General features: G+C 44.1%; 1 protein-coding gene across 1 annotated transcript in view; it reads right to left on the bottom strand.

Annotated features, from left to right (window-relative positions):
- SLC23A1 (solute carrier family 23 member 1) overlaps positions 1–22,059 on the bottom strand; it is a 408,950-nt gene that overhangs the window by 312,450 nt on the left and 74,441 nt on the right. Inside the window, exons 3-4 of the mRNA XM_040344710.1 lie at positions 20,747–20,860; positions 18,982–19,139 (exon numbers count right to left, since the gene is read on the bottom strand). Coding sequence (XP_040200644.1) covers positions 18,982–19,139; positions 20,747–20,860 — 272 coding nt within the window. The remainder of the gene's footprint in view (positions 1–18,981; positions 19,140–20,746; positions 20,861–22,059) is intronic.

Consider the following 22,059-nt stretch of genomic DNA (forward strand, 5'->3'; position numbering starts at 1 on the left):
AGAAGACATTAATAAAGGAATTGTCAAAAACCGGCTATTGTCTTTTTTTACATTTTTGACACTTTTTTTTTGGTGAAATGGTAGAGGTACAATGTACCCCATTACCATTTCACACAGGGGGGGGAGCGGGATCTGGGGGTCCCCTTTGTTAAAGGGGTCTTCCAGATTCCGATAAGCCCCCCGCCCGCAGACCCACACAACCACCGGCCAGGGTTGTGGGGATGAGGCCCTTCTCCCCATCAACATGGGGACAAGGTGCTTTGGGGGGGGACCCAAAAGCACCCTCCCCATGTTGAGGGCATGTGGCCTGGTACGGTTCACCTCTTTTCTGCGGCCGGCCAGGTTGCATGCTCGGATAAGGGGTCTGGTGTGGATTTTTGGGGGAACTCCACGCCATTTTTTTTATTTGGGGTGGAGTTCCCCTTAAAATCCATACCAGACCTGAAGGGCCTGATATGGATATTTGGGGGGAACCCCCACATCATTTATTTATTTATTTTTTTACGGCGGGGTTCCCCTTAACCACTTCCAGACCTTAGGTGTTTTTCAGATTTGGTGTTTGCAAGACAAAAACATTTTTTTCTGCTAGAAAATTACTTAAAACCCCCAAACATTATATATATTTTTTTCCAACACCCTAGAGAATAAAATAGTGGTCATTGCAATACTTTTTGTCACACCGTATTTGCGCAGCGGTCTTACAAGCGCACTTTTTTTGGAAAAAAATCACTTTTTTGAATTAAAAAATAAGACAACAATAAATTTGGCCCATTTTTTTTATATATTGTGAAAGATAATGTTACGCCGAGTAAAATGATACCCAACATGTCACGCTTAAAAATTGCGCCCGCTCGTGGCATGGCGTCAAACTTTTACCCTTAAAAATCTCGATAGGCGACGTTTAAAAAAATCTATAGGTTGCATTTTTTGAGCTACAGAGTAGGTCTAGGGCTAGAATTATTGCTCTCGCTCTAACGATCGCGGCGATACCTCACTTGTGTGATTTGAACACCGTTTTCATATGCGTGTGCTACTCGCGTATGCGTTCGCTTCTGCGCACGAGTTTGTCGGGATGGGGCGCTTTAAAAAAAAAATTATTTTGTTTTCTTATTTCTTTTTATTTATTTTATTACTTTTTACACTGAAAAAAAAAATGTGATCACTTTTATTCCTATTACCAGGAATGTAAACATCCCTTGTAATAGAAAAAAGCATGACAGGTCCTCTTAAATATGAGATATGGGGTCAAAAAGACCTCAGATCTCATAATTAGACTAAAATGCAAGAAAAAAAAATTTGAAACTGTCATTTTTTCAAATGACAAAAAAAAAAATGTTTCTTTAAGAGGCTGGGCGGGACTGACGTTTTGATGTCACTTCCGCCCAGCAGAGCTATGGGGACGGGTGAAGGAGATTTTTCCTTCACTCGCAACCCCAGTGAACAGCCGAACAGTCCCGATCTCCTCCGCCGCTACCGACGGCTCCGGTAAGCCGCGGAGGGCGCGGGAAAGTGGCGGGAGGGGGGGCCCCTCTCCCGCCACTGATAACGGCGATCTCGCGGCGAATCTGCTTCGAAGACCGGCGTTATCGTGTACAGGACCACTCACACTAAAGATGGATACCTCGGTTACTTGTAACAGGTGCTGATTACTGGGTGGCCACGCTGCTGGATCCCCGTTACAAGGACAATGTACCGTCCTTAATTCCCTCACTGGAGCGTGATCGCAAGATGCGCGAGTACAAGCGCACGCTGGTAGACGTGCTGCTGGTGGAATTCCCACCTGACAGCGGGGGCACAGTGGAAGCACAAGGCGAAGGCAGAGGAGGAGGAAGAGGTCCCCAACGCAGCCGGGGCACCGCCAGCACCTCAGAAGGCAGAGTTAGCATGGCTGAAATGTGGAAAAGCTTTGTCAGCATGCCACAACAACCAGCACCACCAGCTGATATGGAACGTTTTAGCAGGAGGCAGCATTTCACCAACATGGTTGAGCAGTATCTGTGCACACGCCTACACGTACTGAATGACGGGTCTGCCCCCTTTAACTTCTGGGTCTCAAAATTGGGCACATGGCCTGAGTTTGCCTTTTACGCCTTGGAGGTGTTGGCCTGCCCTGCAGCCAGTGTATTATCTGAACGTGTATTTAGCACGGTAGGGGGCATTATCACAGACAAGCGCAGCCGCCTGTCCAGAGACAATGTGGACAAGCTCACGTTCATTAAAATGAACCAGGCATGGATCCCACAGGACTTGTCCGTACCTTGTGCAGATTAGACACCGGGCTGGCCTTACCCAGCCATTCTTGTTTTTCTGATCTTTCTAGGGTTGCCACCTCATCCCTTTAAAAGCGAAAACATATTAATTACACAGGTTCTCTGGCTGATTAAGGTGCTGCTAATTAAACTCACTTTGTGCCTTATCGACATTAAATTAGCCCCAGGACGTGTGTAATTACTATGTGTTGGGGTTTAAAGGGATGAGGTGGCAACCCTAGATCTTTCTCACTCTTTTGGGGTGTACCCTAATTTAAAAAAATAAATCAATTAAAAACCAATACCTGCTGTGTTGGCTACCTCATCCTCCTCCACCGCCGCTTCCACCTACACCGCCAAATCCACCGCCACCTCAACCTCCTACTCCATATTGACCTCGTCCTCCTAGGTCAAGATTATTATTTTATTTTTTTTATGTTATTTTAAGTTATTTCCCTATCAACATTTATTTTCAGAATACTTGCCATGCTCTTACCGACATTTTACTGCCATTTGCAGACCTCTAGCCCTTTCCCTTAGTGTTTTAGAGACATTTTTGTACTGAAAAGTTTGGGTCCCCATTGACTTCAATGGGCTTTGGGTTTCGGGGTCAAGTTCGGGTCAATTTCAAATCCCGAACCCGGACTTTTTTCCGAAGTTCGGCCGAACCCGTCGAACCCGAACATCCAGGTGTCCGCTCAACTCTAGTGCTGTTCACTCTCCAGAGTAAGGGCCAAAACTAAATAAAAGGCCCTGTACAAAAAGCATGTGGGACTAGTCAGGGGGAAGCATTAAAGTACAGCGAGTTTAAAGACTCAACCAAATGCATTTGGTAGCTCGCTTATGGTGAGAATAAAAAAAGAAAAAAAAGAAACAGCTAACATCTAAGCAAGGTTCCAGCTTAGAATAGGGGATGAGGACTTCCAAGGGAGTCTACCACAGGTCCCCAGGAACAGGTAGAGTTAATGTTGAAGGGCAGATGTCCTGATGTCAGGGGAGAATGCATAGAGCCAGTGTGTTTTCCTAAAGATTGTGGTTTTGTGCAGATCTTTCTTTCTCATGAAGGGGCCAGGCAGAGAGTGTGTTGAGAACCTGGTTGGGTGCCTGAGGTGCCAGCTGGGTCTGGAGGCAGGAGACAAAGATGACCGAGAAGATCATGGGCTTCCTCTGGAGAAGAAAACGAGTAGGAAAGGTTCTCATGTGCAAATTAAAGTTTAATGGGGAAGCCCCATTTATATTTATGCCCCATTTTGGAGTATAGTAAGGAAAGGCTTCAGTGAACTGCCTTGTGCTTTTGAACAGCCAACATTTTTGTAGAGGTATGATTGAAAGTTTAAGTCTTGTTTGTTCCATACAACCTGCATGACAGTTTTCATTTGTTCTGTAAAAGGTAGGATTAACAAAATCACGAGGGGGCCCTCAGATTTCTTAGGACCAAGGGCCCTATGGATCCTGTCAAACTCCAGTTTATCAATTGGGGTGACGGGAATCAATTCCTGAAGCAGGGATGTAACCGTGGATGTAAGGCTGGTATATCCTAAAGTTGCCCCTTCCATTGCAGTTTTCTAAGTCCTCTGCCTTAAGGAGGGCTTCAGTAAGGTCTGCCCTCATGATATCTAGTTCATGCTCGTGGGAATCAACCACTGCAACAGTGTCATCCATTTTCTGTTCTGTGTCATCAATGCGTGTGCCCAGCTCCCTGATTTCTCTAGAGATGGTGTTATGCCTCTTTTCCACTGAGCGGAATGGTTTGGGTCGGTACATTTTGGAAGGGTTAAAATGGTTCGGCCTATTCTGGTGAGCATTTCCACTGCAAATCGGACCTATTATTTGGACTGAACGGCGACGTGGTGTTTGTTTTGATTCCTTTGACGTGAGCATTGAAGTTTTTCTGTCCACCAATCAGTGGAATGTATCGCGTGACACCAGTAGCTCCGCCCTAACCATACTGTACTATTTTCTATGGCCCCACATCTGAAGCAGGACCCTAAATGGTGCAGTATGGTTCGGTTGTATGAGCTATGGACAGTTCCCTCTGTGGCAAAAGCTTGAATTCTTCTAGTAATGCAGCATCCCTTCAGATTTCATAATTCTGGTTACCTGCCATGACTGTGCTGCTGTCATTTTGGGAACTGTGCTGTGGAGCGGTCTCCATTTTAGTTGCAGAGTGGATGAGCAGGGCTGCCGTGGGAGTCTGTGCACCTGCACTAAAGGTGCTGAAGACGTTCCCCATCCGCTGCCCGGATGTTTCTGAGCTAGCAAGGAGTATGTGCGGTGACTGGAAAGAGCCTGTCTTGGTACAATAAGCTGCCTGTGCTCCCGGACAGCACGGAGCCGAATCAATGTGCAGCCATCTTCTTCGGCAGCTCACAAGCGTCCCCCTGGTCTAGTATGGATTTGAATTTCAAAAGATTTTTGTTTAAAGGGTTTTAAGCGTACAAAAGGTAAAAGGGGTAACAGATAATAAAAGCGTGCATACAATTCCATACTCGGTACAGTACATTTTTTCAAACTTAAGATACATCACTAGTGCAGGATTCAAAAGTGTATAACCACAGGAAGAGATGACCAGTCCCTCAGCTTCTTTAGCAAGGTAGTGGTTGTCTTGGAGGTGTGTTTGGGGTCGTTATCATATTGGAATACTGCCCTGCGGCCCAGTCTCCGAACGATCGCAATCGGTGTCTGGAGCTGGCCCGATCTATCCTCAGGTTGCTACACAGTGGCACTTATACTGTGATCGTGCCATACCCCTGGAGGGTAAGAAGCATCTGGTGAGTGCATTGATTGTCAAGCACAGAGCAAGAACTGAATATTTCAGCCAGCAACGTTGAAGTTTTAAGCACAAAAGTCACCTATTACTTCTTTTATTATTTTTATTTTTGGTATTTCTATGGACTTTATATGGACTTGATTTATGTGTTTTTTTTTCATTTTTTATGTTGTTTTTTCACATTTAAATTACCATTTTTTTCACTTATTTAACACCCGGCAGAGAGTGCAATAGTAAACACCCAACCGGGGGTTTATTTATCTATTTACTGTGTTTTTGATGTTATACTCTGCCCACTAAGGTTGATGGTTCACCTTTAACTAGCACCATTTCACTTACACCCGGTTGAGGGCATTTTAGAGTAGCAAACACCCGGCCGAGGGCATTTCTGCATCAGCAAACACCTGTCCGAAGGACCAATATTATTTAAGTTATTTACATCTCACGCTCCACATCTCTCATTGAATCACACAGTTTCTCACAGCCTACACCCAGCTGGGGGTAACACCATTTTTGTTTGCAGTCTTTTTTTGACTTTGTTGCACTGTCAGCATCAGGCTGACTCTCCTTCCACTAGAACAGCGCCATACCTACACTTCCTTCTCTTTTCATCCTTTTACTCCACCTAGTGGTAGTAAATAGTAGGGGCAGCAGTTCTTCTTTTTTCACCAGCATTTTTTATTGTATTTTTATTGTATTTTAATTTATCCTATTTTCACTTTCTGTCTTGTGTTTGAACTCCGCTGTGCGGATCCACCCCACACTTTCTTTCCACCAGTGTGAGAGCCTACAAGTATAACAATGAAGGTGCAGGATAAGTACAGGATATGAAAAATAAGAACAAGGCATGGTGTTAGCATGTAATTTTAGAATGCTTGAGAACCATATGAGCCTGTTGGACCAATCTTCTGTTGTATGGTGGTCTTTCGGTACATAAGAATTTCCAAGAAAAGTCATGGTTGTGTAAACTATTGAGTTGAACCATTTCATTTTATATTACAATGTAATAATATAAATAATGCGCTTCAATAATCCTGATACTATAACAACCATGTTGCCGTGATCATTGAAGCGCTAACACCAGTCATTTCCCTGATAAATTGCCCCCCCCCCCCCAAAAAAAAATTCTGGTAGTTCCTGGATCTGACCCTGTGATTTACATGACCACAGGAGGTAATAGAGCGTACCTACTGTGAGGGTGGGACTCTGTGCTATGTGAAAGATTGCTGGTTTACGCCATGTCTTGGGCTTTTTAGTTCAGAGCCCCACCCCACAGACAGGAAGTCTGTTCCTGGGAATCAGGTGGATTCCCAATCCCTCTGAGAGGAGTCAGAGATTCTGCGTGGGGACAGCTAGATCATGCATATCTGCAGGAGGCAGATGTCGTTTGATGATTGAGCAGCAAGACGCTGACAGGAGTAAGCTAGGTGTGTGCTTAACTCTAGGAAACTGTTTGTTCTGAGGAACAGAACTTAGGCCTAGGCTACAGGCCTGAAACAGCCGGTTGGCAAGTATGGAAGCCAGGAGGCTAAACTGTTGAGTATACAAGATGCAGAAATACTGTTGTATTTGTGAACTTTTGTGCTTTTAAATAAAAGTGGGCTACCAGGCCCTTACAAACTCAGTTCTGGACTGGCGTACTCACTGGAAAACGCACCTACTGCTGGAGTCTGATCCCCTCAATCCTACAGTGGGGATCGAAAGTTTGGGCACTCCAGGTAAAAATTTGTATTAATGTGCATAACGAAGCCAAGGAAAGATGGAAAAATCTCCAAAAGTCATCAAATTACAGATTAGACATTCTTATAATATGTCGAAAAAAGTTAGATTTTATTTCCATCATTTACACTTTCAAAATTACAGAAAACAAAAAAATGGCATCTGCAAAAGTTTGGGTACCCTGCAGAATTTATAGCATGCACTGCCCCCTTTGCAAAGCTGAGACCTGCCAGTGTCATGGATTGTTCTCAATCATCTTCTGGGAAGACCAGGTGATGTCAATCTCAAAGGTTTTAAATGCCCAGACTCATCTGACCTTGCCCAAACAATCAGCACCATGGGTTCTTCTAAGCAGTTGTCTAGAAAACTGAAAGTGAAAATAGTTGACGCTCACAAAGCTGGAGAAGGCTATAAGAAGATAGCAAAGCGTTTTCAGATGTCAATATCCTCTGTTCGGAATGTAATTAAGAAATGGCAGTCATCAGAAACGGTGGAAGTTAACCAGTTCCCGACCCCCGCATGTACATATACGTCCACAATATGGCACGTACAGGCACATGGGCGTACATGTACGTCCTCGCCTATTAGCGGGTGGGGGGTCCGATCGGGACCCCCCCCGCTACATGCGGAGGTCGGGTCCGCTCGGGGAGCGATCCGGGACCACGGCGCGGCTATTTGTTTATAGCCGCTCCGTCGCGATCGCTCCCCGGAGCTGAAGAACGGGGAGAGCCGTGTGTAAACACGGCTTCCCCGTGCTTCACTGTGTCGGCGCATCGATCGCGTCATTCCCTTTATAGGGAAGACACGATCGATGACGTCATTCCTACAGCCACACCCCCCTACAGTTGTAAACACATACTAGGTGTACCCTAACTCCTACAGCGCCACCTGTGGTTAACTCCCAAACTGCAACTGTCATTTTCACAATAAAGAATGCAATTTAAATGCATTTTTTGCTGTGAAAATGACAATGGTCCCAAAAATGTGTCAAAATTGTCCGAAGTGTCCGCCATAATGTCGCAGTCACGAAAAAAATTGCTGATCGCCGCCATTAGTAGTAAAAAAAAAAAAATTAATAAAAATGCAATAAAACTATCCCCTATTTTGTAAACGCTATAAATTTTGCGCAAACCAATCGATAAACGCTTATTGTGATTTTTTTTACTAAAAATATGTAGAAGAATACGTATCGGCCTAAACTGAGGGAAAAAAATGTTTTTATATATGTTTTTGGGGGATATTTATTATAGCAAAAAGTAAAAAATATTGCATTTTTTTCAAAATTGTCGCTCTATTTTTGTTTATAGCGCAAAAACTAAAAACCGCAGATGTGATCAAATACCACCAAAAGAAAGCTCTATTTGTGGGGGAAAAAAGGACGCCAATTTTGTTCGGGAGCCACGTCGCACGACCGCGCAATTGTCTGTTAAAGCGACGCAGTCCCGAACTGTAAAAACACCTTGGGTCTTTAGGCTGCATATTGGTCCGGGGCTTAAGTGGTTAAAGCAAGATCAGAAGAAAACCTCTTCTACGTCCTCACCACAAAAATCAGCGTTTGAACTTTGCAAACTAACATATAGACAAGCCTGATGCATTTTGGAAACAAGTTCTGTGGACCGATGAGGTTAAAATAGAACTTTTTGGCCGGAATGAGCAAAGGTACGTTTGAAGAAGAAAGGGCACAGAATTTAATAAAAAGAACCTCTGTCCAACTGTTAAGCATGGGGGTGGATCAATCATGCTTTGGGGTTGTATTGCAGCCAGTAGCATAGGGAACATTTCACGAGTAGAAGGAAAAATGGATTCAATAAAATTTCAGCAAATTTTGGATGGTAACTTGATGCCATCTGTGAAAAAGCTGAAGTTAAAGAGAGGATGGCTTCTACAAATGGATAATGATCCTAAACACACCTCAAAATCCACGGGGGATTACATCAAGAGGCATAAACTGAAGGTTTTGCCATGGCCTTCACAATCTCCTGACCTCAACATAATTGAAAATCTATGGATAGACCTTAAAAGAGCAGTGCGTGACAGACAGCCCAGAAATCTCAAAGAACTGGAAGACTTTTGTAAGAAAGAATGGGAAAAGATACCTCAAACAAGAATTGAAAGACTCTTGGCTGGCTACAAAAAGCGTTTACAAGCTGTGATACTTTGCTACTTCAAATCTGCGCCCTAGATACGCCGATTCACAAACGTACGTACGCCCGGCGCAATTTATTTACGTCGTTTACGTTAGGCTTTTTCGACGTAAGGTTGCTCCCGCTATTAGGTGGCGCAGCCAATGTTAAGTATGGACGTCGTTCCCGCTTCGAAATTTGAATTTATTACGTTGTTTGCGTAAGTCGTTCACGAATAGGGCTGGACGTAATTTACGTTCACTTCGAAAGCAATGACGATTTGCGTCGGAATTTCGAGCATGCGCACTGGGATTCTTTCACGAACGGCGCATGCGCCGTTCGTAAAAAAATGTAAAATACGCGGGTCAACCTTAATTTTAATAAAACACGCCCCCCTCATCATCATTTGAATGACGCGTGCTTACGCCAGCCCCATTTACGCTACGCCGCCGTAAGTTAGGAGGCAAGTGCTTTGTGAATAGCCCTGTGTGTTTTGCAGCAATGCTGTGATGAGCAGCCAATGTGAACTGAAATTCAACGTTTTCTGCGGTGAACTGCTGTTAGCTGTGTGTGGCAGCCAGGCAAACTGCATTACACAGGAGTGCAATTGATGGACTGTGTTGCATACAGGTGGTGTACCTGTGGAAGTGAGCTCAGCGTGGCCTGAGAAGAAGTATCCACTTGGGAAGGCCCAGTGAATGGATGATTCAAGCGGAATTGCAAAGAGTGAAGTCTACATATAAAAGTGTGCTGTTTGCAAGTCTTGGAGACAGTACGCCAAAATGTTACTGTGTTTAAAAGGAACTGTGTTAAAAAAAAAAACATTGGCCCGTTTGCAGCGATGGGGAGGTCAAAACGCAAAAAGGAAGCAATGTTTGCAGAAATGAGAGACAGAACCTTGTGGCTGGAGGGGTTGTTACCGACAGAACAAGCCCCAGACTGGTGAAAAATGCAATTGGCTGCACTGAATCAAGTCAAAGTGCATGCTGTTGCCCCTGGCAACGCTGGTGTAGGCCAACCAGCTATCAATGTGAAAAGTGTTGAGAGCCAGGTGCGCTGTTTGCGGTGCAGTGAGTGGGGGCATGAAGTTTCCAAATGCCCTTTGTCCCAGGCTTCAGCAAAGCAAAGGTTTCTAAGAAAGATGCCATGAAATAGCATCAACCCTTAGCCAAGAAAAGGTAAGGGAGAACAAGTTCGAACTATTAGGCCAAGGCTTATAAGACATTTGTACTTATGCCAAGCTTGTAGTATTTGAGAGTTGTAGTAACAACTGGTACCTGTATATCACACGTACTATAGTAAGATAATAGCACCTGTGTATACGTGTTGAAGTAGCTTAGGTAATTACAGTTACATACTTGAGGTAATTCCTATTGAGATATTAGTATTGCATGAGAGAGGCAGTATAGCTCGTTATTAGTTGCATGAGAGAGGCGGTATAGCTCAGGTAAGTATTGTGCATAGATGTGGTATTTATAGCTGTATACATTAGGTAGACATAGCATTGGTATGTTATAGGTTGCTGGGCCTTTAAGTTACTATTTAGCAAGCAGGGTTTAGCATAGTAATATCTCCCAATTAGTATGTTGATAAGCAGACGGCATATTTAGTAACACTATTGTAGCAGTTGAAACACTAGCAGTAGATCTTCTATAGGACTACAAGTGAAGTAAGGTTACTTATCCGTTTGTAGCTTCATTAGATTGGAGACAGAGTTCTCATGAAGGAAGATGGTTGCCAAATGCCCTGAAGTTGGTTTGCAACGAGCTGTATTGCAGAGAAGACATCAGCAGCAAAGGAGTAGTGGTTTCCAGGAACGGTGTTGCAGCATAGGGAGCTGGGAAAACGGCATGTGTAACAAAGGCCGCACTGCTGACAGGCTACAGCTCACACTACTGCTGGCTCCACGACTGTCATATGGCTGGCAATAATAGAACAACATGGGGTAGATTCAGGTAGATTGGCGCATCTTTATATTGGCGTAGTGCATCTCATTTGCGATACACCGACGTAACTCAGAGAGGCAAGTACAGTATTCACAATGCACTTACTCCTAACGTTGCGCCGGCGTAAGCCAGCGTAAGTGTAAGTGGGTGTGACCTTATGTAAATGATGGTCGGAACGTGGAGTAGTGATATATACGCCCGGCGTATCCTGAACGGAGCAAAAAAAGATCAATGATCTAAAAAGGAAGGTCAGTGAAAAGCTGGGTGCGATAAGGAGGCATGCCAGGGGCACGGGAGGAGGACCAGCCTGTACTGTGCGGTTGACCCCCGGAGGATGAGTTGATCGCCCAATGCTTGCAGCGTGAGCAATGTGCATCATTGTATCTTCTCTCTCCTCTGGTTTCTGGATCCCGGAATGGAGTCATGAGATGGGGCCCAAGTGTATATGCCGAGTCACCTGGAAGGGAAAAGACAGGAGGATGTTAGTCGTGCATGTGCCCCTCGTGATGTCTGCATCATGGGGTCGGACAGTCATGCCTGACACCCATGTCACTCACCAAACAGCCAGCTGTTCCCGTACACGTTCTGTTCGAATTCCATTGGGATGTTGCTTTGACGGTATATGTAGCTGTCGTGGCTGGACCCTGGGTGTTTGGCACGGACGTGCCATATGAGGCATTGGGCATCGGCTATCACCTGTACGTTGATGGAATGTCACTGCTTACGATTGCGGAATATGTGCTCTGATGTAAAAATGGTACTACAGCGCTAATTAAATATTTAAAAAAATGACATTAACAAAATTACCAAATAATAAACGCAGCAATAAAGTGATGTATGTCAAACAAAGTAGTGCAAAATTATATATAGTATATTGCGCTGAATATTAACTAAGATAATGTGAAAACCAAAATATAAGTGATTCAATATCCAATAAGTAATTACACAGATCCACAAACAAAAAGCAATTAGTCCAATTGCATGGATACACCAGTGCTTCTTCCGTGAACAACACCCTGTGAAATGATTGAGAGATGTGGGATCTAATCACACTATGTAGACATCTGTTTCATATATGCAGCGCTTCCTCCACACTGATACAGCTCATAGAAAAACAAGAGAAGAGATCTCATAGCGCAAATAGCATGAACAAATTGGGATAAATGATTTCTGACGAGGTCTCACTCACGAATCCGCCGAGATTAAACAGCATTTAGGACAACCAAGCACCAATCCTTCAAATTAAGCCGCTCAGCGTCTCTGATGCACTCTCCTCATTCGGATCTGCGATCCATCCCGCTCGTAACTCCTCCCCCACGCGTTACGTCACTAGACACGTGACTTAGTCATGGGTAACTGCTTGCCAGGTCTCAGCTGATGTTATTTATAGTCAGCGAGATACTCAGGCACCAACGGGATGTGCAGTAAGGGAGTGTTTCATCTTACATCATCGCAGGCTCATAAGGATTGGTAACATATTCATATGTATAATATATAATTTTAATACAGGTACAATTTAAAATTTGTTGTTAAAAACAATCATTCATATTCGACAACTGGGGATATGTATATATACATAGCAGCCACCAGTGGTCACAAGTGGTACAACACTATAACCTCCAACACATCATCAATTTATATGGACAACTGTGGGTATGTATAACAGCCTCCAATGGTCATTAGTGGTACAACACTTGAAATTGTAACAAAGGGAACTCCAGCAACTTATCAATACCCATATTTGCCGGACATGATAAAAAAATAATATAATATATAAAAATTTAAAATAAGCATAGAATATGTATATAAAAACATAGTAAAATACCTATTAAAATTAAAAACCAGAGAGGAAAAATATCTCAACATTACACATATAGGTAAAAATGTGAAAATGTATAAAATTATATAAAATCAGTAATCAGAGATGAAACAATTGAGATCAAATTCGATATTTAACCCATTCGGTGATAATGATCTCATTTCATGTATCCATCTTGATTCAGTCTGACTTAATTGCCGTACCATATGACTCCCCCTCCAGTGTGGATTATATTTGGCAATAGCCCAAAATTTGAGGTCTTTGGGGTTATTTTGATGACACATAGAAAAATGGCGTGACACATTATGGTCAGGGAAGCCCTTTTCAATATTTTGAACATGCTCCCTCAAACGTTTCCACAAGGGCCTTTTGGTACGGCCAATGTACTGAAGGGAGCATGGACATTGTAAGGCATAGACTACACCCTCAGTTCTGCACGTTATTAAATCTTTGATTTGATATTCCTTTTGAGTAACGTTAGATACAAAACTGGAGCATTTTTGTCCATTAAAATTAGTCTTTCTGCAGGCAAAGCATCTTTTACAAGGGAAGAAGCCTTTTCCTTGGAAGAAGGTTAGTCTGTTAGATTTAGTAGGGGGATCAGGTACATTCTTCGCCACTAAATCCCTTAAAGTGGGTGCCCGTCTATAGATTATTCTTGGCATACTTGGCAATATACATTGTAATTGTTTATCCGCCTGTAATATAGCCCAATGCCTTTTGAAGATAGTCTCCAATTGTTTGTGTTGGACGTTGTAATTATTTTGAATAATCTATAGACGGGCACCCACTTTAAGGGATTTAGTGGCGAAGAATGTACCTGATCCCCCTACTAAATCTAACAGACTAACCTTCTTCCAAGGAAAAGGCTTCTTCCCTTGTAAAAGATGCTTTGCCTGCAGAAAGACTAATTTTAATGGACAAAAATGCTCCAGGAGGGGGAGTCATATGGTACGGCAATTAAGTCAGACTGAATCAAGATGGATACATGAAATGAGATCATTATCACCGAATGGGTTAAATATCGAATTTGATCTCAATTGTTTCATCTCTGATTACTGATTTTATATTTTATATATTTTATACATTTTCACATTTTTACCTATATGTGTAATGTTGAGATATTTTTCCTCTCTGGTTTTTAATTTTAATAGGTATTTTACTATGTTTTTATATACATATTCTATGCTTATTTTAAATTTTTATATATTATATTAATTTTTTATCATGTCCGGCAAATATGGGTATTGATAAGTTGCTGGAGTTCCCTTTGTTACAATTTCAAGTGTTGTACCACTAATGACCATTGGAGGCTGTTATACATACCCACAGTTGTCCATATAAATTGATGATGTGTTGGAGGTTATAGTGTTGTACCACTTGTGACCACTGGTGGCTGCTATGTATATATACATATCCCCAGTTGTCGAATATGAATGATTGTTTTTAACAACAAATTTTAAATTGTACCTGTATTAAAATTATATATTATACATATGAATATGTTACCAATCCTTATGAGCCTGCGATGATGTAAGATGAAACACTCCCTTACTGCACATCCCGTTGGTGCCTGAGTATCTCGCTGACTATAAATAACATCAGCTGAGACCTGGCAAGCAGTTACCCATGACTAAGTCACGTGTCTAGTGACGTAACGCGTGGGGGAGGAGTTACGAGCGGGACGGATCGCAGATCCGAATGAGGAGAGTGCATCAGAGACGCTGAGCGGCTTAATTTGAAGGATTGGTGCTTGGTTGTCCTAAATGCTATTTAATCTCGGCGGATTCGTGAGTGAGACCTCATCAGAAATCATTTATCCCAATTTGTTCATGCTATTTGCGCTATGAGATCTCTTCTCTTGTTTTTCTATGAGCTGTATCAGTGTGGAGGAAGCGCTGCATATATGAAACAGATGTCTACATAGTGTGATTAGATCCCACATCTCTCAATCATTTCACAGGGTGTTGTTCACGGAAGAAGCACTGGTGTATCCATGCAATTGGACTAATTGCTTTTTGTTTGTGGATCTGTGTAATTACTTATTGGATATTGAATCACTTATATTTTGGTTTTCACATTATCTTAGTTAATATTCAGCGCAATATACTATATATAATTTTGGAATATGTGCTCTGTGTCACGGGAGGGCCGTAGTGCCACATGTGTGCAATCAATGGCCCCCACGGTGCCATTGCCTTCTGCCGCAGATGCTCATGGGTGGGTTTGATGAAGTGGTAGGACATGCGTGTGAGGATTGCGGGGACAACCTGGTGCATGCATCTGCTCATGGTGGATTGTGACATCCCAGACACTACTCCACTTGTACGCTGAAAAGATCCACTGGCAAGGAAATGGAGTGTTGCCAGTACCTTGACCAGTGGCTGCACTACATGTGAGCGATGTGTCTTGCTGGTGATGTCATCATGCAGGGCTGTGGCTAATTCCAGAATGGCATCAGGGCTGAATCTGAAGATGCGATACACCTCCGATTCCCCTATGCCAAAGACGTTCATGCGCGTTCGGTATATCCTCTCCCGTGCCCTCCTACGTGGCGGTGGGCCCATTAGTAGTGCTAGGACCACGGCTGCCATGTGTTGTCCTGCAAGTGTGGTTGCTCGTCCGTAATGGTGCTGCTGAAGCTACTCTCCAGCTGACTTGTGCAAGTCTGGTGCAAAGTTACCCCTGCTTTATGAGGGGTAAGTTTAGGCCGGGCGTACAACTTACGCGCACCGCGTGTAGCCTGCGCCGGACGCGTATGTTCGTGAATCGGCGTATCTCCCTCATTTGCACATTTGCATACAAAATCAACGGGTGCACCAGATACGTTCGGCGTAAATATGCGCCTACGATACGCCGGCGGAGAAAAGTTACGTTGGTCGGGAGAAGCCTATTTTCAGGCGTATCTAGTTCTGTGGGTACGGCGCTTAGATACGACGGCGCATATTTACACTTACGCGGCGTATCTTGAGATACATCGACGTAAGTCCTACCTGAATCTGGCCCAGAGTCTGTGTTAAATTAATGCCTTTATAGGGAGTTATCAGATGCAGTGCATTTAGCACTGATTCAAACAAAGCGCCATGTGAGGCGCACTTTCGCGTTCCAAGCTGGAAGGCATCACGGCGCCGGGTGATGACGTCATCGCGCACGCACCGTATGTGTTCCAGCATGGAACGCATTACGGCGATGGAAACGCCCACTATAGGAAGTGACAGGCGCGCAGAGCGGCTGTTAACAGAGAACAGGCAGCGCCTGTTACAGTCTCTGAATCATCAGATTCAGGTGCGCCACCTAGTCAGTGCCTCTCTGAATTGGTGGCTGAGATCCCCGACTCTTCGGTCTGGGAAGTAGTTTCTTCCTTCCAGTAGACGGTGATTACAATGGATGCCAGCATCACGGGTTGTGGGGGCACCTGGGGGTCCAGTCGGCCCAGAGTCGCTGGACTTTAGTGGGCCTACGGCCACGCCTCCCTGTATGCGCCCGCTCTTTGTCTGATCTCGGTAGCCACCCAGGGTCGGGCCTGGTTAGTACTTGGATGGGAGACCGCCTGGGATTACCAGTCGCTGTAGACTCTGTCTACCGTTCATTGTCCTAGTACTTTGGGCGACCAGGCTATGCCTCTCCTCGTGGTCGAGGTGGTTGCAAGGTCGTCCAATCTGGATTCAGCCAGACAACGCCACGGCTGTGGCTTCGGTCTACCATCAGGTATACCAGCAGGTGGACTACTGGAGTTGCCATATGCTGGACCAAGGCGACTAGTCTTGGTACTTGGAGTCAACTCCCTTGCAGGAGGTAAGTCTCACAGGGCTTGGATCTTCTGGCCGCTCGTCTCAGCCGCAAGGGTGTCGAAGTTTGTGTCCAGGTCTATTGATCCTATACAGATGCATCAGTCGCATTGGTGGCCCTGTGGGGTCTATATCAGCGACTTTATGCCTTTCCTCCATTGTAGTTGCTTCATTGGCTGCTTCACAGAGTGGCGGCTGAGGGGATCCCGATGATTTTAATCTCTCCAGATTAGCCTTGGCATCCTTGGTAAGCCAATCTCGGGTGCCTGGTGGTGGAAGTACCCTGGCGGTTGCCAGGGCAGGAGGACCTTCTGTCTCAAGGTCCCAGACTTCCTCCTGTTGTATAGTCGCTGGCTTGCACGACATGGCTATTGGAAGCCAGGTCTGTCCGACTCTGTCATCTCAACCAGCACGGTAGTCTTCTTCCTGGAGGATCTACCATCGCACCCGGAAGCCCTACATCTCTTGGTGCGAAGAGATGAGGTGACGTCCACGGACGTACTCGGTGTCCAGGGTCCTGCTGGAGTGGATCTAAGAATTGCTTAAAGCACTGTTTGGGGGCAGATTTCAGCCTTGGCTGTGTTCATTCAGTGGCCTTTTTGCAGCCCGTTCCATGGTGAGTACCTTTTTGTGCAGGGGGTTTGTCATATACTTTCCCCTCTTGGCCCACCTCTTCCCCCATGAGTTTTGACTCTGGTGCTCTTGGTTCTTCAGGAACCTTCCTTTTGGAAACGTCAGAGAGATTTTTCTCTTGACACTATCTCAGAAGGTGGCCCCTTTAGTGGCCTTTACCTCTGTCAGAAGAGTTTCTGAGTTGGCGGTCTTGTCTTGCAAGTCGCCAAAAGTTTTTTATTTGGTTCAATATACTTCAATGGAGAAGCTGCAGAAAAGCATGTAATATGTTTTTGCGGAAATTTACGTTTTGTAATCTGCCCAACAACAAATTGGCCCAAATTTATTTTTAAATGCTCATTTTTTTTTAAGGCTATTATCTGATTAATCGAAACAATAATCGGCCAACTAATCGATTATAAAAATAATCGTTAGTTGCAGCCCTAGTCATATGTATGCAAAAAAGGATTGAAGAGATGCTGTGCTGCGTCTTTTGGGAGGTGGTAGAGTCAAGCTGTGGGTCCGGGAGTATGTTAAAGCGGTTCTCCACCCTAAAGTGGAGTCCCGCTGATCGGAACCCTCCCCCCCTCCGGTGTCACATTTGACACCTTTCAGGGGGGAGGGGGGTGCAGATACCTGTCTAAAGACAGGTATTTGCACCCACTTCCGGCCCGGCATTCACGGGCAAAAGACGGGCATTCCGTCACATCCCGTCGCCCCCCCGTTGTGTGCTGGGAACACTCGGCTTCCAGCACACAGCGGGAGCCAATCGGCGGGCGCGGCACGACTCGCGCATGCGCCGTAGGGAACCGGGCAGTGAAGCGCTTCACTTCCTGGTTCCCTCAGCGTGGATGGCGGGGGGAGCAGCAGAGAGACGAGCGATCGCTCATCCTCTGCTGCGATCGGCGCTGGATTCCAGGACAGGTAAGTGTCCTAATATTAAAAGTCAGCAGCTGCAGTATTTGTAGCTGCTGGCTTTTAATATTATTTTCCCATGGCACATCCGCTTTAAAGTCACCACAGAGTAATAGAGATCCCTGCCAAATTTTCGCTACTTTCTTCACTTTCTATGTAGAAAGCGGAGCTGGTGGTTGTTTGGGGCATACAGATTGACAATTGTGTATCTAGTAGAATTTATATCCCAGATTAGTGTAAGAAATCTACTTCTTTTGATATTAGGCCCTCTTATAAAATATAAATATAAGGGTCCTCTTCTTCTGATATTAGGTTAAAAGCAAGAGTATCTTTTATTGCCACCATTAGGCAGAAAAGATATGTGGGAAGTTACGATGTTGGCAGTTTGGGGGAGACAACTTGTGGAAATGCGTCTCCTGTATGAACAGAATGTTGGTCTTTTAGTGCAGGGGCAGGCAACCTTTTTTTAGAGGTAGAGATCTACCTGGGCATCATGGAGGAAATCAAAGATCCGCGGGGGAAGCGGAGGGGGTTGACCTTTAAAAAAAGACAATGGCCTGGTATGGATTTGGGGGGGGGGGGCTGACATTTTTTTAAATGTTTTTGGGCTTTTATTTACATTCTGCTGTCAGCAGGGATGACGCATCATTGTTTGGGGCGCCAGTGGGTGCCGACTCCTTAATAACTGACTCATGGCTTCTGTTGACAGCAGTGATGAGTCACTGGTTGTTAGTAAGTTGGCACATGTCGGCTCCTTAACAACCAGCACAAGTTGCACCCAAAAAATGCATAAAAAAACACATGTAGATTTAAACCACATCGCAGCTGTGCTGCATTGGTGTGAATGGGCCCCATTGGAAACAATGTTATTTAAATTGTCATGCAATTCAGTGCATCCCAAGTTGCATCTGAAATCGCATCAGTGTGAACCAGGCCATAATAGAACTAAAATTTGTTGTATTGTTATAACTGTAAATTAAAAAACAAACATTTAGCTCAGGTTATTTTAAATCAAAATAAATAAAATGAATACTTCATACCTAATACCAAATGTTGTTTGGATAAATGTAGTGATGCCAACACAGGTGAATATTGTTCCTATTAGCTGGCTTACTGTCTGTTGATCATTTCCAACACAGAGCGCTTGTGCTAAAAGAAATGGTATAGCAATGGTTCCACTGAAGCATGTCAAATAGTGCTGAAAAGCAGGAAAATAGTATAACAATCAAAAAGCAATTCCAACAAGTAAAAACAACCAGTAAACTACTAATGGTATTAAGAGATTGTATATGCTCAATGTTTGTAAATAAAATAACAAACATGTAATACTTCCCTACTCTGTGAAATAGCTTTCCTATGGCAATCCTCCTCTTCTTTGGTCCCATGACTCTTCCTTCCCACCAAGTCGCTTGCTCTGTGGGCACTCATGCATGCTCGCTCCCAAGCTCTGCTCTGTGTGTCCATTGGCCCCACCCCCTGCTCCCTCCTAACTGGCTGTAAATGACAGCAGCCAGGAGCCAATTGATTCTGTCTCTGATCCAAACAATGAGGTGGGAGAGAGCCAAGAGAGCCTCTGCGATCGGGCTCAGGTAAATGTTTGGGGGGGGGGGGGGCTTGCATGGAGATGGTTTTTTTACCTTAATGCAAAGGTAAAAAACTTTCTGCCTTTAAAACCATTTTAAGCAATCAATGCTTCTGTTCTCTAATCATACAGTTCATCTGTATCTGCCTTTTCTCTAGGACTGTAAAAAAAAAAGTGATAGCTTGAAAAAGAAGAGGGGGAAGGAAATAATGAAAAGGGGAACCTTGTGCCAAAATTGAAAAAAAAGGCGTAGAGTCCCCCCCCCCCAAAAAAAATTCATGCCAGGCCCTTCAAGTCTGGTATGGATTTTAAGGGGAACCCGTGTCAAAATTAAAGAAAAAATGGTGTGGGGGGCCCCCCAAAACCCATACCAGACCCTTATCCAAGCATGCAACCTGGCAGACTGCAGGAAAAGGGGGCGAGAACCGTACCAGGCCCAATGCCCTTAACATGGGGAGGGTGCTTTAGGATACCCCCAAAGCACCTTGGCCCCATGTTGATGGGGACAAGGGCCTCATCCCTACAACCCTTGCCCGGTGGTTGTGGGGTTCTGCGGGTGGGGGCTTATCGGAATATGGAAGCCCCCAGAGTGCACACCCCCCTTTTCCTGCAGCCTGCCAGGCTGCATGCTCGGATAACGGTCTGCTATGGATTTACCATTGAATTACCATCCATTCGTGTGTATGCGGCATAACCGCATATATCTTGGCAGTGTTGCCCAGCAGCTCTCCCCCAAGGCATTTCAGTGAGCCCTTTATATGTGGATCTCTGTAAAATTGGTGGGAAAATCTAGCCAATCAATTCCTGAGATCACCACACATCTACATTGTAATAATTTGTACCTGGCTGGCTCAGTAAATTTGCAGACATGAGCACAGACAGGAGAAACAGCACAGCTTGAGACAGATAGCTGCAGAACATAAGACGGCACAGCAGAAAAACATTAACCTCTTGTAAGCACCTGCCTATATATATATATATATATATATATACATATATATATATATATATATATATATATATATATATATATATATATATATATGTATTATACGCACACATATACACACACACACATGGGGGTGTTAAATTGGAGTTACGTTTGAAACAGGTTGTACGTACAATATTACTAAATTCAACATTCTCGTTTATGCAGTAGTTTGCTTTATTGGTAGTTATCTTAATGCAAGCATTTATCCTATAGTGAAACATTTTTAATGTACCTGTAATCCCAGAAAAATGCAAAGATACCATGGAGGAACATCTTCTATCTTATAAAGCATGTCAAATTCTGTACTTTTCATTTCTGTTGTTTCAGGTGTGGAAACATCATCATTCTGGTAAATAAACAGCAACATAAAAAGTAAACAGAAAACAAAGTAATGAAAACAAACTAACATTTTAGGGTAGAAACATTTTTTTTTTTAAATTGCCACTTTGCATACCAACCAGCTTTAATTGCAAGGGTGTATAGTACATGGCAGTTTCTTTATATGCTTACTGGCATACTGGTAGTTGAGGAATGCCTTTGTGCATGGTTTTACTTTCTAATCTAAACAGTAATTATGTTCTGTACCTTTTCTGCGGCGCAGATTAGTGGATACTTCATCAGCACTGTTAGAATTCATCAATTATTAAAATTTCTAAATATGTTTAGCACTTTCCTCTAGTTATGCTGCTAGACAAAAATTTGTTTTTGACTTCACTTAAACCGGAGCTCCACCAAGAAATTAATATTTTTTTTTTATTTGTATACATACCTGAAGTGCCTGTTGCTAGGCAGATCGTCCTAATCTGCTACTTCCTGATCCGCGGTTCATCTTTTTTCTTCTGCTCCTCGGCTGTCTCCTGTGAAATGGGGGAGCGGTGTCTTCTGGGACCTTGTGTGTGTCCCAGGAGACATCATCCATTCACATCGCGCCGCGCGGCTCGCGAAAGCGCAGTAGGGAATCAGGTGGTGAAGCCGCAAGGCCTCACTTCCTGATTCCCTCACCGAGGATGGAGGCTGGGCAGCCGAGACCCGAGCGTTTGCTCAGCTTCGGCTGCCGTCATCGCGGGCACCCAGGACAGGTAAGTCTCCTTATTAAAAGTCAGCAGCTGCAGTGTTAGTAGCTCTAACTGGGTGTTTGATTTTTCCCACCTGCTTCTGGGAGAAGTTTCTAAAATATTGGGCAAGGAGAGTGAAATGACCAGTGAATATTGACCATGCCCCAGTCAATCCCTGAAATGAGTCATCCAAAAGGTGGCTGGGCAACTGATAAATGTTGGGAGGCTTTTTCAGAGGGTTCTTTTCTCTCCATGAATCTCCTGCAGCTGCCGCCCCTGAAAGATATCTGCAATCATTTGCAGTTTGGGCCTTAGAAGGAGATGGGCTGGGGACCTGGAGGAGATTGCTAATGGAGTTTTAGAGTCTGAGTATGGGGCGAGGCTAGGTAACAGGGTGTCACATCCTGTATATCAATAGACCACTAAATAAGAAAAAAGTGACAAGCAGACTTTTGGGGCACCCAATGCAGATTTTTAAAAATCAATAATA

This window comes from Rana temporaria, chromosome 3 (genome assembly GCF_905171775.1).
Source record: "Rana temporaria chromosome 3, aRanTem1.1, whole genome shotgun sequence".
In the NCBI taxonomy this organism is placed as follows: Eukaryota; Metazoa; Chordata; class Amphibia; order Anura; family Ranidae; genus Rana; species Rana temporaria.